This window comes from Cyprinodon tularosa, unplaced genomic scaffold (assembly GCF_016077235.1).
Source record: "Cyprinodon tularosa strain WSP-4 unplaced genomic scaffold, ASM1607723v1 ctg264, whole genome shotgun sequence".
NCBI classification, from domain to species: domain Eukaryota; kingdom Metazoa; phylum Chordata; class Actinopteri; order Cyprinodontiformes; family Cyprinodontidae; genus Cyprinodon; species Cyprinodon tularosa.
This window is the reverse complement of record NW_024038968.1, coordinates 277,512-294,590: the sequence shown is the minus strand read 5'-3', so window position 1 is coordinate 294,590 and position 17,079 is coordinate 277,512. Positions and strand designations below refer to the sequence as shown.

At 39.7% G+C, this 17,079-nt stretch overlaps 1 protein-coding gene across 2 annotated transcripts in view; it reads left to right on the top strand.

Annotated features, from left to right (window-relative positions):
- The first annotated feature begins 13,243 nt into the window (after positions 1 to 13,243).
- LOC119786077 (acidic mammalian chitinase-like) overlaps positions 13,244 to 17,079 on the top strand; it is a 69,127-nt gene continuing 65,291 nt past the window's right edge. Inside the window, exons 1-12 of one of the 2 annotated variants that reach the window (XM_038289165.1) lie at positions 13,245 to 13,336; positions 13,417 to 13,477; positions 13,573 to 13,599; positions 13,687 to 13,891; positions 14,021 to 14,077; positions 14,215 to 14,380; positions 14,465 to 14,589; positions 14,671 to 14,794; positions 15,105 to 15,287; positions 15,435 to 15,551; positions 15,635 to 15,767; positions 15,897 to 16,381. In XM_038289165.1, coding sequence (XP_038145093.1) covers positions 13,453 to 13,477; positions 13,573 to 13,599; positions 13,687 to 13,891; positions 14,021 to 14,077; positions 14,215 to 14,380; positions 14,465 to 14,589; positions 14,671 to 14,794; positions 15,105 to 15,287; positions 15,435 to 15,551; positions 15,635 to 15,767; positions 15,897 to 16,144 — 1,410 coding nt within the window. In that variant the 5' untranslated portion in view covers positions 13,245 to 13,336; positions 13,417 to 13,452 and the 3' untranslated portion in view covers positions 16,145 to 16,381. Of the gene's footprint in view, positions 13,337 to 13,416; positions 13,478 to 13,572; positions 13,600 to 13,686; positions 13,892 to 14,020; positions 14,078 to 14,214; positions 14,381 to 14,464; positions 14,590 to 14,670; positions 14,795 to 15,104; positions 15,288 to 15,434; positions 15,552 to 15,634; positions 15,768 to 15,896; positions 16,382 to 17,079 lie in introns of those variants that run through there. The other variant, XM_038289164.1, reaches the window with a different exon arrangement.

The window sequence follows — 17,079 nt, the reverse complement described above, 5'->3', positions numbered from 1 at the left end:
GGTTAAAACTGTAAGTTGCCTTTTGTTATGAATAATTATCACCATGGAAAATGTTTACAATGCACTCAATGTCGCTCTGATGGCAGAACAGTTTTTGTCCCATTTTTTTTTTTTTACTTTGTTTCGCCAGTCGGTTTGGCAAAGATTCGTATTGCCATGCAGAAAAATTGCCTGGAAGCTGCTGGAAGATGTCTGAATTACCGGTATTTGTTGAAAATGTTCTGTATATCACTATGTTAACTTTTTCAATAAATGAATTTAGTATTTTATAGGTTCAAATAGACACAAAATCTTGTTTTTATTAATTCCACTGGTAATATGTTTTGCTCAAATAGAAATAGAGGCCTGCCTCCAATTCTGGCCTCCTTCCAATAATGGCCTGGACCAAGATGTACCTGGGTGAAATAAAGGCCCCGTCCTATATTAGAGGATTTACGATAATTTAGTCCTGGGATTATTAAAGTATTTATGATTCTGATTCCAGGTGTTGTGAATGAAACGGTGCCCAGGTTTGAAAGAGCTCCTGTGTGTCTCTGAATGTGAGCATTGATGACTGAAAGACATCTTCTGCCTCCATTTATCTGTTTAATACAGTGTGTGGAATTCATGTTAATGTGGATTTAAAGGCATTTCAATTAGTGGAAAAATTGCAGGGGTGAATATAAAAAGAAGTCTATTTAACCAAAACTTTCCCGACCCCCATGCAGTACCCCCGTGGACCCCCTGTTGAAGACCTCTGCTCTAAATAAATAATCAGTGTTCTTTGTGGCTCGTATGGAAATCTGTGTACCTGAAACTATTCCAGACTGAGCAAAAGCAATGGTGTGTATGTGCCCATGTCCTTGCTTTCAGTTTGTCACAGCAGTTTAAAAATACACAACATATTGAGCCCAATTCCCTGTAGTTTGTGAAGGAGCAAGAGAGACCGAAAAACAACAAGGATCAGAAGGAAGGAAAAAGACAAAAGGCACCGGCTACAAACCAGCACCGTTATAAATACTGATACTTGTTTTTAGAAGGAGTGGTAGGACATTAACTTTGATGGTAAAAAGAGGAAACATTAGCAAAGCTAGCAGAACAAGGCTATGCTGGTGAAGATTCTCAGTCATACAGTAGTCATTCCAAAAAAGTTTTCAAGTTCTGTTTTTGGGTCTTCCGAGTGTTTGGTTTGTCCCTGTTTTGCTGTTAGCTTGATCCTCTCTGGACTCATTCCTGGATTCTGGAATGATTACTGAACTTGGACCTGTCTTCTGACTCCAGCTTTGGATTTCCCCTCACGGACGCAGCTGGCGCCTGCTCTTTTGTCTGCTCTGCTCTTTCACTAGGAACTCTGAGGGGCGGCTCTGAACTCTGAACCAGGTTAGAGACTTATAGTGCTTATAGTTGTGGCCCGTCTTAGATTTAAAGTCACTAACCCGAGTTTTTGGCTTTGCCAGAGAATCCAGTGAGCCGAGCGGCCCTGCGTTCCTGGTTGTTTAAAGGCACACTATGCAACATTTTTCAGTTAATTAATGTGTTCCATAACGTTTTGGATGATTAAATGAGTCATTTCAGGTTGAACAAAGGTTTTCTCGGCCACCCTGGTGGTCTGTGGGGGAAATACCGCACTTGCAATTGCAGGAGCCCTCGGCCCGCACCCACAGGCTCAGAAGTCTCGCGAGAGTGGGTCTTGCTTTACGGCGAGAACTGCTACACGCCCCCAGTTAAAAGCATGCTCGTTACTAGCGCAGTGGCGATCTTTGTGCAATTATCAAGGCGGAACCAGCGTGAAAACAGCGAAAGCCCATGTCGGAGCAGGCAAGAAAGAGGAAAAGGGCTCCGGACAGAGAGAGGAGTCGTACACGGGTGAACATCGGGCAAGCTTTTTCCGAATGGCGAGAGCTAAAATAAAAAGAAGGCTGCAAGGCTGACGCGGACCTCGCGTTTCTGCTGATGCGATTGTAAGTAACATTGGAATGGTTTCTCTCTCTCTGTGTGCATGTTCATACTTTCACTGTGTTAGTCATTCGTTGCGTTCGCCTGTTTGCTAAGCTCAAAACAACCGCGCCTGGCTTGACGGAGAAACCAGGAGAACAGCTGAGCATATTTACGACAGTGCACTTTTACTTTCGCCCTCTGGGGGGAGCCTCGCTGGAAAATCAACACCGGTTGCATAGTGTACCTTTAAATAAACGCTTTGAACTTTCCCACTACCTTCCCACTCACCTTGAATATAGGGTCCTAGTTCTGAGATCATTACAAGATTAGATTCTAACTAATATTCTACCCAATAATCTGATATGTGCCTTTTTAGGCACCTGCCCCTTTAGTGGTTTTTGCAAAACCCTACTTCCTGAGGCAGTTTAGGCCATTCAGTCTCTCTTGTGGAGAGTGCAATCTATTCCATGATTATCTGCAGTAGTGTCAGCATCAGAGCAAATGATTTAAAGAAGCTCAACAAGCTGATAGAGACAGTTGGTTTCTCATCTGAGCTGCATACAGTCAGATTTGCAAACAATGTGTAATATATAAAATAATTTTACAATATGTTAATATAAAAAAATTATTTCCCCCTGTTAATTCCAGCTGCCAGTTCAGCATATGGACTAGCAAGGCGGTAAAGCATGTGATGCAGGGCTTTGTGAGTGTGATTACAGAGTATTTATAGGTTACTCATAAAGCAAATATTGATTCAAACCAAGTCTTCTGCCAGAAACGGAGCGCCAAATAACTTATTTCATTTATGTCTTTATCTAGGGTGACCATATTTTCATTTGGGAAAACCAGGACACCTTGGAGCGGGGGGGAGGGTGATATTGAAAGAACAAATGTCTCATCATCGGGATTTGCTCCGTGATCAGAGGAAATGTTACTTGGCGCAGAACAGTTGTGAAAATTTGAAGTTCAGTTTAATATAATAATACAACTCAGTGAATAGTTCCGTCTGAAATGAATGAAAATAGTTGTTTTAATGGTTATAGAGTCAGATATGTGGCGGTAATATTTGGTTTATCTAAAGGTTTTTATCTGTTACTGTGTAAATGGGTTTGGCTGTAATTTAAGGACAGATTCTAATAGATCTGCAGAATGGGAACTATAAATCTGATAGGAGTTTAATTTTTTTATTGTTGTTTTGCACAATATGCTTAACTACAGGTGCTGGTCATAAAATTAGAATATCATGAAAAAGTAGATTGATTTCAGTAATTCCATTTAAAAAGTGAAACTTGTATATTATATTCATACATTACATACAAACTCATATATTTCAGATGTTTATTTTGTTTAATTTTGATGATTACAAATGACAACAAATGAAAATCTCAAATTCATCATATCAGAAAATTAGAATATTGTGAAAAGGTTCAAAATTGATGGCCCCTGGTGCCACACTCTAATCAGCTAATTAACTCAAACCACCTGCAAAAGCCTTTAAATGGTCTTTCAGTCTAGTTCTATAGGCTACACAATCATGGGGAAGACTGCTGACTTGACAGTTGTCCAAAAGACGACCATCGACACCTTGCACAAGGAGGGCAAGACACAAAAGGTCATCGCTAAAGAGGCTGGCTGTTCACAGAGCTCAGTGTCCAAGCACATTAATAGAGAGGCGAAGGGAAGGAAAAGATGTGGTCGAAAAAAGTGTACAAGCAAGAGAGATAACCGCACCCTGGAGAGGATTGTGAAACAAAACCCATTCAAAAATGTGGGGGAGATTCACAAAGAGTGGACTGCAGCTGGAGTGAGTGCTTCAAGAACCACCACACACAGACGTATGAAAGACATGGGTTTCTGCTGTCGCATTCCTTGTGTCAAGCCACTCTTGAACCACAGACAGCGTCAGAAGCGTCTTGCCTGGGCTAAAGAGAAACAGGACTGGACTGCTGGTGAGTGGTCCAAAGTCATGTTCTCTGATGAAAGTAAATTTTGCATTTCCTTTGGAAATCAAGGTCCCAGAGTCTGGAGGAAAAGAAGAGAGGCACTTCATCCACGTTGCTTGAAGTCCAGTGTAAAGTTTCCACAGTCAGTGATGGTTTGGGGTGCCATGTCATCTGCTGGTGTTGGTCCATTGTGTTTTCTGAGGTCCAGGGTCAACGCAGCCACATACCAGGAAGTTTTAGAGCACTTCATGCTTCCTGCAGCTGACCAACTTTTTGGAGATGCAGATTTCATTTTCCAACAGGACTTGGCACCTGCACACAGTGCCAAAGCTACCAGTACCTGGTTGAAGGACCATGGTATCCCTGTTCTTAATTGGCCAGCAAACTCTCCTGACCTTAACCCCATAGAAAATCTATGGGGTATTGTGAAGAAGAAGATGCAATACACCAGACCCAACAATTCAGAAGAGCTAAAAGCCACTATTAGAGCAACCTGGGCTATCATAACACCTGAGCAGTGCCACAGACTGATCGACTCCATGCCACGCCGCATTGCTGCAGTAATACAGGCCAAAGGAGGCCCAACTAAATACTGAGTGCTGTACATGCTCATACTTTTCATGTTCATACTTTTCAGTTGGCCAACATTTCTATAAATCCTTTGTTTTTATTGGTCTTCAGTAATATTCTAATTTTCTGATATGATGAATTTGAGATTTTCATTTGTTGTCATTTGTAATCATCAAAATTAAACAAAATAAACATCTGAAATATATGATTTTGTATGTAATGTATAATTATAATATACAAGTTTCACTTTTTAATGGAATTACTGAAATCAATCTACTTTTTCATGATATTCTAATTTTATGACCAGCACCTGTAAGTATTTTTTGTTGTTGAATATTAGAGATTTTGCAGATAGATTTTTATGAATACATTGTTTAGATTTACTTATATATTTCTACCCTTTTATAGAATAGAATAGAAAATCCCTTTATTGTCCCACAATGGGCAGATTTACAGCAGCAGAAAGATTATTGAAAATGGTCACACAAATGTGGACCTTACAAAAATGTATAAGAATAACATAATAGGGAAGAGTTAAAATATAAAAAATAAAATCCTGTAAAGTGTTTTAACAATATAAAACTGGAGAATTAATAACCAATATGCAGCTATGGACATTTTTACAATAATGGATATCTGAAAATAGCAGCAGCATCAGAGATGTGCAGAATGACAGCAGCAGGTTATTTAACTGACTAAGGTTTCTATCATTACATTTGATTTTATTTGTTCCTGCTCCCGGTGGTTGGAACATTTATTCCACTCTGGATTCTGGTGAGTGTAGTCTTTGTTCACTTTAACTTTTTAAAAAATAAATAAATAAACAAACAGTTTTGAAAACCTCGGTATTCATTCTTTTCCTGCTTTGTGTGTCAACTTTCACGGTTGCTAAGCAACAGAGCATACGGCGGTAAAACCCGCCGAAGGGTAGACCTGTTCGAATTTACAGCCTAAACTCTTCCGGCCTTCTTATTTTCAAGGACTTCGAAGGATCCAGTCTAGGCAGACCGCGTCTTTGGAGGATGCGTCCTAGGTTTTTGAACAGAGCCTCTGATTAAGAACAGGGCTGCCCGCACTGACGCGGCTCAGGAATTACGTCACAGAGCGTCGTGCGCAGTGAAATCAGGACATTTCCTCACTTTCTAAAAAAAACCCGGGACGCCCGGGACAGGACGTGAAATACGGATATGTCCCGGGAAATACGGACGTTTGGTCACCCTACTTCATCTGCTTCTGTCTCCTTAAACCCCAGTAGGCCTCAGCAGAGGCCGCTTACACTGAGCCTGGTTCTGGTTCTGCTGGAGGTTTTCCTCTCTACTGTCTCTACAAGCATGTTTGGTGTGAGGGATTGCTGAAGAGTCAATGAGTCGATGCAATCAGCTGTTTTGTTTCTTAGAAATATTGTAAGAAATATATATATATATATGTATGTGATTTTATAATAAAATTATTACTTTTCTACTTGCAGTTTTTCTCTGTGTGAGTCTCTCCAGGTTGAATGAGGGCCATACTAAGGTCATTTTACTAATTCATAATTTTAGCGCTATGAGAATGAAGGCATAACAATACAAGTTAATATCATCATATTACAACAATGGATTTGAACTATGATGTGAATAGTGAGATAATATTACAGGATTGAGAAAGTAGCCTAGTTAGTGTAAACTGTCTTAAGATGCTGAGTTCAGGCTGTATTTCAGGGAAAGCTTGATCAATCACTTTATCCCAACGTTTGTGTTAATAAAACAACATTTTGGTCTTATAATATTTCAACTTTACTCTTATATTATTATCATATTTCATTTTCCCACTGTTACAATTTTAGTTTTAGCTCAACTGATATTGGGAACATGGTCTGTGACTCAACAAAATTATGTAATGCTATTTAAAATACAAGTTAGTTTTGGTAGTACAAAATGCTCGAAGTTGGTTTGATTTTCTTTTAATGTTTGAATTTTTAACACAATCACATTTTTTATTTGCCCCAATTTTTTATTATCACTCCAAAATAGTTTTCATCCTGTTAAATCCATAGGCTTTAGGATACCATCTCTCTAAATGAATGAATTGAATAAAATTAAAGACAAGGCATTAAATTTAGTAACAATTTTGCAAATTGATCTGGCATCAGGAAAACGCTAAATTGCAGTCGGTAGATTTATTTTATTGGCCAATAGTTATTCTTGGTAACCATTTTTATAGCTGAAGCCTGCCTTAAAGTGATAGTCACATTATATGACTACTTAAAAAAACATTTGATCATGATAAAACAAGTTTATATACACCAAGCAACCATCGTGATGTTGTTTTGATTGCCTTTGTCGAGCCAAGATCAATTTCCAGGTGCAATGAAATGAAACTAAGAAACGTGATGCCATCTGCTGGTAGTAATGCAGAACTAACAGAAATCCAGATCATGGCGATACACAACTACATTACAGCCCCCGACCGAGCCAGAACTTTAATGCAGTAAAATGCTATTTACCCAGTAGGGGAATTGATGACCCCTAAATCAAATTATTCTTCTGGATTAGCAGCTGTGACAGAAAACTGCAATCCCTGCTTTATTAATTTTGATCAATCTCTAGACAATAACAATAACTTCATCATTGATAAGTTTAGAGATGTTGGAGCTTGGCCTGTTTTCCAGTGTAGTCCTGTTTCTCTGACCGTGACTAACTGGATGTGCTCTCTTCATCCTCTGACATGGAAGCTGGCTCGGAGCTCGTCTGCCTGGCTGTGTGTTTCCTGGACGGGCCGCCTGTGGAGCTGGTTGACAGTTGCCTTTTGTATCCACTGGGGGATTGCATTTGAGTCAATGAGCCGATGCAATCAGCTGGTTTTCCTTAGATAGAAAACTTTGAATCAATCTGACTGGATGATCTGGTGGACTGGAAAGTGACCTGAGATGGCATGATGTGAATTGGAGCTATAGAAATAAACTGAATTGAATTGAATGGGTGAATATAGCATAAAACACTTTGATCAAGTCCTCTGACATGAAAAAGTGAAATATAAGTACGGGCAATTTACCAATTATCTAATGTTCTTTATTACTCATAGGGATTAAATGAATCTGCAAGTTGCTTGATCTTTTGAAAACAGTTTTTGCGACATGTGGTGGATGATCCTCCCACCACCACATCGTGTTAGTATTTTCTTTTCTTGCTTTATATTATATTACAATTTATGTTTTAGTTGGTTATTTTAGACAGGTATTTTCTAATGGGTGCACACTTTAGTTAATGTCTGTCTGAATGGTTTGTTTACACTTGTTCTTTTGTTTGAGGTGCTGGTGATACAAACCAGCTGGAGAAGGAAATGTGGAGCGTACCATCTTTGAAAGACTGAAGGGGGAGACTTGTTTCAAGAAGTTTTCAATTAGTTTGTCACTTAAATACTCATTTATTGTTTCTGTTAAGTAAGTTAGTTTTGCTTTATTTGTTTCATAGAATGGTTAATTTTGTATTTATTGGTTCTTTTGTTATGTCGTGCCTCCCTCATTTTGTCGACTTGGGTTACTCCATCCCTTTTTAAGCAGCCTTAAGTTCCTTGTTTGCAGGTCAGTTTTTTGTTTGAGTTGGATCCTCAGTTGACCTCAGTTAAGTTGGGCCCAGATTCTGTATTTAAGTTATTTTGTATTGCTTTTGAGCCTTTGTTAACCCTTTTTACACAATTAAATGAAAGCACTTTTTCAAATTTTGAACACAATTTGTCCTTATTTAAGTTTGGGCCTTCACAGTTGGTGTCAGAACAAGGAATTCACTGACACTATGATGCTATATAGTTAGACAAGTTTTCAATTATCTCAGTACAAAATGTTAATCTATATCAGACAGATAGCTCCATGATGACTCGTCCTCTACCAATAATATCTCTGCGATGTGTGCTGTTCTTGCAAAGTGTGTCCTTGCTGATCGATCAGTAATCTTTAAACTCCCTGAGTGGGATCAATTTCTGTCAGAGATGAAGTCCTGTTTTACAGTTATTTCAATACTGAGAAGTTTTGTTTACTGTGAGGTTAAATCTAGTCATACCCTTCAGGCCAAAAACTGTGAATAAAAGCTCATCTGATAAGTACCATGAGGGACCACAAGCTTTTATGACATTACTGTCTTATCCTTTGAACCCTGTTCTGTCTCTGACATATTAGCACATATATTTGACAACCGTCTCCTATCAGGTTCCCTCTTTTTTTATTCCTGGAAATGTTTATTTCTGAATTTTACCACCTCACCCAAGTTTATTACGTTCACACTGCAGCCTGAAGTGAACTAAAATCACATTTTTTTGCCCATATGTGACCTATATCTGATCTTTCCATGAAAGTCTGAACAACACAGATCCGATATTTTCCAATGCGACCCAGGCCACTTGGCTCCTGAATCCGAAATAAATGTGATCTTTTCAAATGTGACCTGTGTCTGAACAGCCAGGTCGCATTCATCCGAGCTGAACGCAATTAGTAGCCGACAAAGGTCACTATTCTTGGTCTTGCCAGCAGAAGCAGCAACAAAAATAACAACCACTGCCATAATGAGGAGAGCAGTCTTAATTTTCAAGCATCTTGAACGGTTGAGTATTTAAGGTGGTGAAAGATCGTTAGATGCACTCCAGCGCTACCATCCATGCTTACTTCCATAAACACAGAGCACACTGGCTTTTAACAACATTACATCCTCTACTGCGCATCAGTGTTAGTTTCGTCAGCTTTATTTTATTTAGTCTTAGTCACATGACAAAAATACATTTTAGTCTTAATCATATTTAGTCATTGCCTTCCCGATTTAGTTTTAGTCTTAGTCTAAATGACCAGAGATGGGAAGTAACGAAGTACAAATACTTCGTTACTGTACTCAAGTAGATTGTTCTGATATTTTTACTTTACTTTACTACTTATTTTTATGGCGACTTTTTACTTCTACTCCTTACATTTTAAAAAATTGGCTCGTTACTTTAGTTTTGAATCATTTCAATGGAGTTACCGTTATTATTTTTCACGTCATCAATACCAAATTCAATCTAATTGGATGGGAATCTACGTTGCATTTGACGCACCACTGCAAGATGAATCGACAGATTCGGCGGTATTCATTGGCGGCAAATCATTGCAGCTTGGTGGCGGTGGCGTTAGCATAGTAGCATGGACGACGAGATGATTGAAAATGAACACAACGGAGATCTAGTCCTATTGGCAGACATCCATTTAAAATGTAGGCAACGGCATGAAAAAAGTGGTTTCTACTTTTACTTTTATACTTTAAGTAAATTTACAAGCCTGTACTTTGTTACTTTTACTTGAGTAAAGAAAGTTAATCAGTACTTACACTTTTACCAGAGAATTTTTAACACAAGTATCTGTACTTTTACTCACGTACGGAAAGTGAGTACTTTTGCCATCTCTGTAAATGACGAACATCAATTTTAGTCTAAGTCAAATTTTAGTCATTTTAGTCATCACTGTAAATAATAGAACTTCTCCACACACTGCTTTTTTTTACATATAAATCACACTGTACAGAATAAAAATTCTTCACACACAGCTTCTCTTTTTCTATTTTTTATTTATATAACACTGTGCAGAATAGAACTCCACACACTGATTCTCTTTTTAACGTACACTCACCGGCCACTTTATTAGATACCCCATGCTAGTAACGGGTTGGACCCCCTTTTGCCTTCAGAACTGCCTCAATTCTTGGTGGCATAGATTCAACAAGGTGCTGGAAGCATTCCTCAGGGAGTTTGGTCCATATTGACATGATGGCATCACACAGTTGCCGCAGATTTGTCGGCTGCACATCCATGATGCGAATCTCCCGTTCCACCACATCCCAAAGATGCTCTATTGGATTGAGATCTGGTGACTGTGGAGGCCATTTGAGTACAGTGAACTCATTGTCATGTTCAAGAAACCAGTCTGAGATGATTCCAGCTTTATGACATGGCGCATTATCCTGCTGAAAGTAGCCATCAGAAGTTGGGTACATTGTGGTCATAAAGGGATGGACATGGTCAGCAACAATACTCAGGTAGGCTGTGGCGTTGCAACGATGCTCAATTGGTACCAAGGGGCCCAAAGAGTGCCAAGAAAATATTCCCCACACCATGACACCACCACCACCAGCCTGAACCGTTGATACAAGGCAGGATGGATCCATGCTTTCATGTTGTAGACGCCAAATTCTGACCCTACCATCCGAATGTCGCAGCAGAAATCGAGACTCATCAGACCAGGCAACGTTTTTCCAATCTTCTTTTGTCCAATTTCCATGAGCTTGTGCAAATTGTAGCCTCAGTTTCCTGTTCTTAGCTGAAAGGAGTGGCACCCGGTGTGGTCTTCTGCTGCTGTAGCCCATCTGCCTCAAAGTTCCACGTACTGTGCATTCAGAGATGCTCTTCTGCCCACCTTGGTTGTAACGGGTGGTTATTTGAGTCACTGTTGCCCTTCTATCAGCTCCAACCAGTCTGGCCATTCTCCTCTGACCTCTGGCATCAACAAGGCATTTCCGCCCACAGAACTGCCGCTCACTGGATGTTTTTTCTTTTTCGGACCATTCTCTGTAAACCCTAGAGATGGTTGTGCGTGAAAATCCCAGTAGATCAGCAGTTTCTGAAATACTCAGACCAGCCCTTCTGGCACCAACAATCATGCCACTTTCAAAGTCACTCAAATCACCTTTCTTCCCCATACTGATGCTCGCTTTGAACTGCAGGAGATAGTCTTGACCATGTCTACATGCCTAAATGCACTGAGTTGCCGCCATGTGATTGGCTGCTTAGAAATTAAGTGTTAACAAGCAGTTGGACAGGTGTACCTAATAAAGTGGCCGGTGAGTGTATATCACATTGCACACATTGAAGCTTTTGTCGGCTTGTTTATGTCGACTTATGTTGGATACGTCGGCTTGTCATATCCACAAAGTCTTCATCCTCAATGGTCCTTGCAGGCAGACCAGAACACCCAATCCACTTTGCCATTGAGTTCTCCAGGGCTTTCTGCTCTTTGGAGTCAGGTTTGTACAATGGGGAGCTCCCAACATCTCTGCAACAACCTTCCCCAACCTCTGATCTTGCTGTGGTGTCACTGTGTCAGGAATCTAGTTGGGAGGAAGGAAGTCAAACTATAAAGTGCCTTGAGATGACATGTGTTGTGAATTGGCGCTACAGAAATAAACTAACTTGAATTGAATTGAGGTACACTTACAGTCACAAAAGACATGGTCATAAAAAAAACTGCTTTCTTAAACAAATAGGTTTTCAGTTCACTCTTAAAAACAACAACAGAATCAAGTAAGTGCAAGGAAAGTAGGCCGACGTGACCGCCTGAAAGGAGCGATCTCCCCTGGTCCTGGAACCAATTACGAGGGACCATGAGCAGGTTCTGGTCCTGAGACCTGAGCCTCCCAGAGGGGAGTATAAGGACACAACAAGTCTCTAATGTAGAAGGGAGCCTGACCGTGGAAGGCCCTGAAGGTCAGCACCAGGATTTTAAATTGGAACTGAAAATAGACTTGGAGCCAATGAAGAATTTTTAAAATCCACGTAATATGAGCCCTTCTTTTTGTATGAGTCAGTAACCTGAACCTGCTGAAGATGCGACGACTCCTTTTTGTTTAGGCATGATAATAGACTGTTACAGTAGTAGTAAACAGGAAAACACAAACGCATGGATAATCATTTCAGGATCATCTTGTCAGGATTCCTGTCTGGAGGTTTGAACCCACTTTCCCTCAAGAGATCATTTGAGCTTCACACTGAGCAAGGGATTCATCTCCACTACGACCCGTTCAAGTACCTCAGGAAATCTGAGTGGCAGTCAGCTTCTCCGTTCGCCTACAAACAAAAGCATTCTGGGTAAACCCTGTCCGCCCTCCACCGAATCAGACAAACACTGGAACTACCGCACACAGACTGGAGTCTAACAGTCAGCTACTTCTCTGGAAATGTGAGTTATCTCCCAAATTCTCCTCTTCAAGTTCGAGAATCAAATTTCCTACTGAGCCTGAACTAACCGCAGTGTCTTCCCCTCACCTTTCAGTTCCGGTTGAGCAGTGGTCAGAGCAACACTGGATTCTTCACAAACTCTTAAATAAACCTGTTAAACCTTTCCCTTGGTCTCTCTGCATGTGGGTCCGAGCTCTTGACAAACCATGACACATCTCTGGACACAATTGTTCTTAGTTTAGAGATTTTAAATACAGTTCCTTGTCAGTAGTTAGGTACTCTACGGACAATGTTTTGTCAAAAATAATGCCAAGGTTTCGAAGGCTTGGTTTAGCAGACAAACTCAAGTCGCCCAGATACTGGTGGACATGGAAACATGTCACAGGTTGGAAAATATTCCACTGCATGTTTTTTGGCAGTTTTACTCTAGTTTTTCTGTATGCTTGCTGTTGCCATTGGAATTTAATAGATACATAAATACAATTGGACATTGTTTTATAAAGGTTATAACAAACTGCAGTAAAACAAAATATGTTCTTATTTCATTTTTGTGTGAAAAGAAAACTCCTTTTGTGTAGTTAATTATTAAACAACAAAGATGGATGAAATACCCATCTTATTTTGACCATATCTGTTCTCTCAACAATTTCTAATGACAACAGCAATAATTCTTTACTGATGATAGATATTATCATATCACTGATGAGCCAAAGTTCATTTTGGCTTATCAGTGATATGATATGTACTTTGTTGCAAAATCTATATAACACCCTGACTAAGTAAATTATTGCCTTTATGTAGCATCATAACATCTTATCTTGATATACTCTAATAATCATTACATTTATGGTGCTGTTTGGGACATGTTGCTACAACTTTCGCTCTCTCTCTAATCACCTTTTTTTATATAAAAGCCCAGAGAGTTCTGCCACTTTTTGGATGGTTGATCTGGTCCCAAGGTGAGTAGATGTTAGAATTTTATATTTGCAGCTCAAACTGTCAATGAGCGAATAACCTAAAAATTCTGGTTTCTTTTTAGCGTACATTCATCAGAGTTTTGAAATATACAGACAACATGGCGAAGCTCATATTGCTAACAGGTAATGGTCAAAAAAACAGTTTAACTGTCATTCTGAGATACATAGTTCTGTTGAATTATTGATTTGATTTTTCTCCCCACTCCTCTTCTCCAAAGCCTTGTGCCTGGTGTTATTCCAGCTTGGTGAGCTTTGAACAATTTTTACCAACCAATTTCATTTATCTTTTATCATTATGATATATTGTTGAATTTTCTATTGCTCCTTTGCAGCACACAGCAACAGAATGGAGTGCTATTTCACTAACTGGTCTCAGTACAGGCCTGGCGATGGCAAATTCCTGCCACAAAATGTAGACCCCTTCCTGTGTACCTCTCTTATCTATGCCTTTTCCATCATCAATCATGCCAATGAGCTGGTTACCTATGAATGGAATGATGATGTTCTCTACAAGGCCTTCAATGACCTGAAGACAAAGTAAGTCACCATTGTAATGAACCTCCAGTCAGACATTAGAATAAACCACAAAGTACATACGAGAATGAAATATTAATGCATTCCCTGGAGGATTACTAACATTTTCTTAAAATATTCTGCTTTTTCCAGGAATCCCCATTTAAAGACTCTGCTGGCTGTTGGTGGCTGGAACTTTGGCTCAACTCAGTAAGTCATCATTTAAATTAAAGCCTTATCTAGAAGGACTTTCTTGCAAGAGATACATCAACATTATCTTCTAAACTCTTCATATTCTAAATCACTTTGAACAACTTAGCCTAAGTCCTTAAACTTATTTCCTACAGGTTTTCCATCATGGTCTCCACTCCAGAAAACCGCCAGAAGTTCATCCAATCTTCTATTAAATTCCTGAGGACTCATGGATTTGATGGACTGGATCTGGACTGGGAGTACCCAGGTTCACGTGGAAGTCCTCCTGAAGATAAGCAAAGGTTTACTCTTCTCTGCAGGGTGGGTTGAAATAAAGTGCTAGTTCAGTTATCTTTCCCCATGCAAAGATATTCACACACCAACCTTTTGGTGTGATTATTGCAGGAACTTGTTGCAGCTTATGCAGCAGAGGCTGCCGCCACGGGAAGACCTCAGCTCATGTTGACTGCTGCAGTGTCTGCTGGAAAAGGTACCATTGATGGTGGATATGAGATTGCTGAGATTGCCAAGTAAGTACTCTTTCAAGTTTCTTTCTCTCAGTAAAAATGAGAGCATATCTTTATTTTGGCTAAGGATTTTTCTTTACCCAGGGAACTGGATTTCATCAATGTTATGACCTACGACTTCCATGGAACTTGGGAACAGTTTTCTGGGCATAACAGCCCTCTGTACCGTGGATCTGAGGACTTTGGTGACCTCATCTATTTCAACACTGTAAGTGTCCCTGTGGAGATATTATACAGTTACGCTGAGGGTGTATTTTATTCATTTGGAGGTGCAGCCATGTTTCACTGCATGAATGGGTTTAACCCAGGGAACTTGGTTCTTCCCACCACTGTCAAACATGCATCAGGTTAATTCTCCCCTAATTTTTCCTTTAAGGTGTGAGAGGGTTTTCTTTTCAAATCGGTGTTCATTTGAAAAGATCTGTTCATGCTTAGCCAGGGCTAAGCATGAACAGATCCTGAATGAATGGATTGTTTAGGTAATAGTATTTCACCTTCCTTTTTAAACAACATGATAGGACTATGCCATGAAGTACTGGAGAGACAACGGCACCCCATCAGAGAAACTGAGAATGGGCTTTGCAGCTTATGGTCGTACCTTCCGTCTGACATCATCAAATACAGGTGTTGGAGCCCCAGCTAGCGGACCTGCATCAGCCGGACCATACACCCGGGAAGCAGGATTCTGGTCCTACTATGAGGTAGGAAGCACTCTTTGGATAATAATCATGTATTTTGCATTATTAGTATCTGATAATATTGTCTATTAACAATATGGAAAATGTATCTTCATAATATACATTTATATAGACCTGACAATGTTTTTTATTTAATGTTTTATTGTTTAGATCTGCAACTTCCTGAAAGATACCACCGTCCAGTGGATCGATGACCAGAAAGTTCCCTATGCAACTAAAAATAATGAGTGGGTAGGATTTGACAACAAGGAGAGCTACAAAATCAAGGTATTTAGGGTTTTTCTGTGTCAGTATGTTACCTACATACGTATGAGGTGATTCCAGCATTCTCATTATTGTTGTCACATCAGGTCAGCTACCTGCAGGAGCAGAAGTTTGGTGGTGCTTTTGTATGGGCTCTTGACTTAGATGACTTCTCTGGAAAATTCTGTGGAGAAGGCAGCCACCCCCTGCTGTCTCATCTTCGCAGTCTTCTGGATATTGGTAGAGCATGAATTTTGTCCCATAATGCAAATATTGTGTGTAGGTTTCTTACCAGTAGATAAGAAATACATTTTTCTATTTATCACAGTAACCTCTATAACCCATTCTTTCTGTTTTATATGTATTCAGAGCTTCCACCACTGCCCTCAACCACAACCCCTAAACCTGGTGCGAGCACAACGTCTCCAACCACAACCACCACCACCACTGCTCATGCCCCAGGACCTGGATTCTGCAATGGCAAACCAGATGGACTGTACGCCAACCCAGACGACAGGACAAGTTTCTACATGTGTGCTGGAGGCATCACTCATGTGAGGTCCTGCGGCACTGGATCTGTCTTTGATGATAAATGCAAGTGCTGCGTTTGGCCTTGAGCTTTTCATGGTACTGATGTAAAATACAGGTGATACCAAGAATGAAAAAGATTTAAAAGACATCTCAATTGTTTAAATAATTATGCGACACTGAGTGCCATTACTTATTACAGAAAAATCTGAAATGCTGGTGAAGCATGGGGCAAAAGAACACACACCAGCAAAAAGAAATGACTAATGTTCTCCTTAAAAGCTTTCAATGTACGTTGTTGGAAATAAAGTAATAAAACACTGTCATCGTGTGAGTTTAAAATATGTGAGACTGTAAACTTACATTTTGAACATTTGGTAAACAGAGTGGAAAGTTTTCATTTTGATTTATTAATTGATTTTATTACACTCCTAGTGGAGAAATTTACTCTTTCTTAAACTTTATTCCAGTTGTGAAGTACAGTGGTGGCAGCATATTGCTATTTGTATGTAGATGTCCTCGGGGAATTAACACATGTTGAAATACAGTGGGGCAAAAAAGTATTTAGTCAGCCACCAATAGTGCAAGTTCTCCCACTTAAAAAGACGAGAGAGGCCGGTAATTTTCATCATAGATATACCTCAACTATGAGAGACAAAATGAGAAAAAAAATCCAGAAAATCACATTGTCTGATTTTTAAAGAATTCATTTGCAAAATATGGTGGAAAATAAGTATTTGGTCAATAACAAAAGTTCATCTCAATACTTATATACTTATATACAATACTTAATACTGTTATATACCCTTTGTTGGCAATGACAGAGATCAAACGTTTTCTGTAAGTCTTCACAAGGTTTTCACACACTGTTGCTGGTATTTTGGCCCATTCCTCCATGCAGATCTCCTCTAGAGCAGTGATGTTCTGGGGCTGTCGCTGGGCAACACGGACTTTCAACTCCCTCCAAAGATTTTCTATGGGGTTGAGATCTGGAGACTGACTAGGCCACTCCAGGACCTTGAAA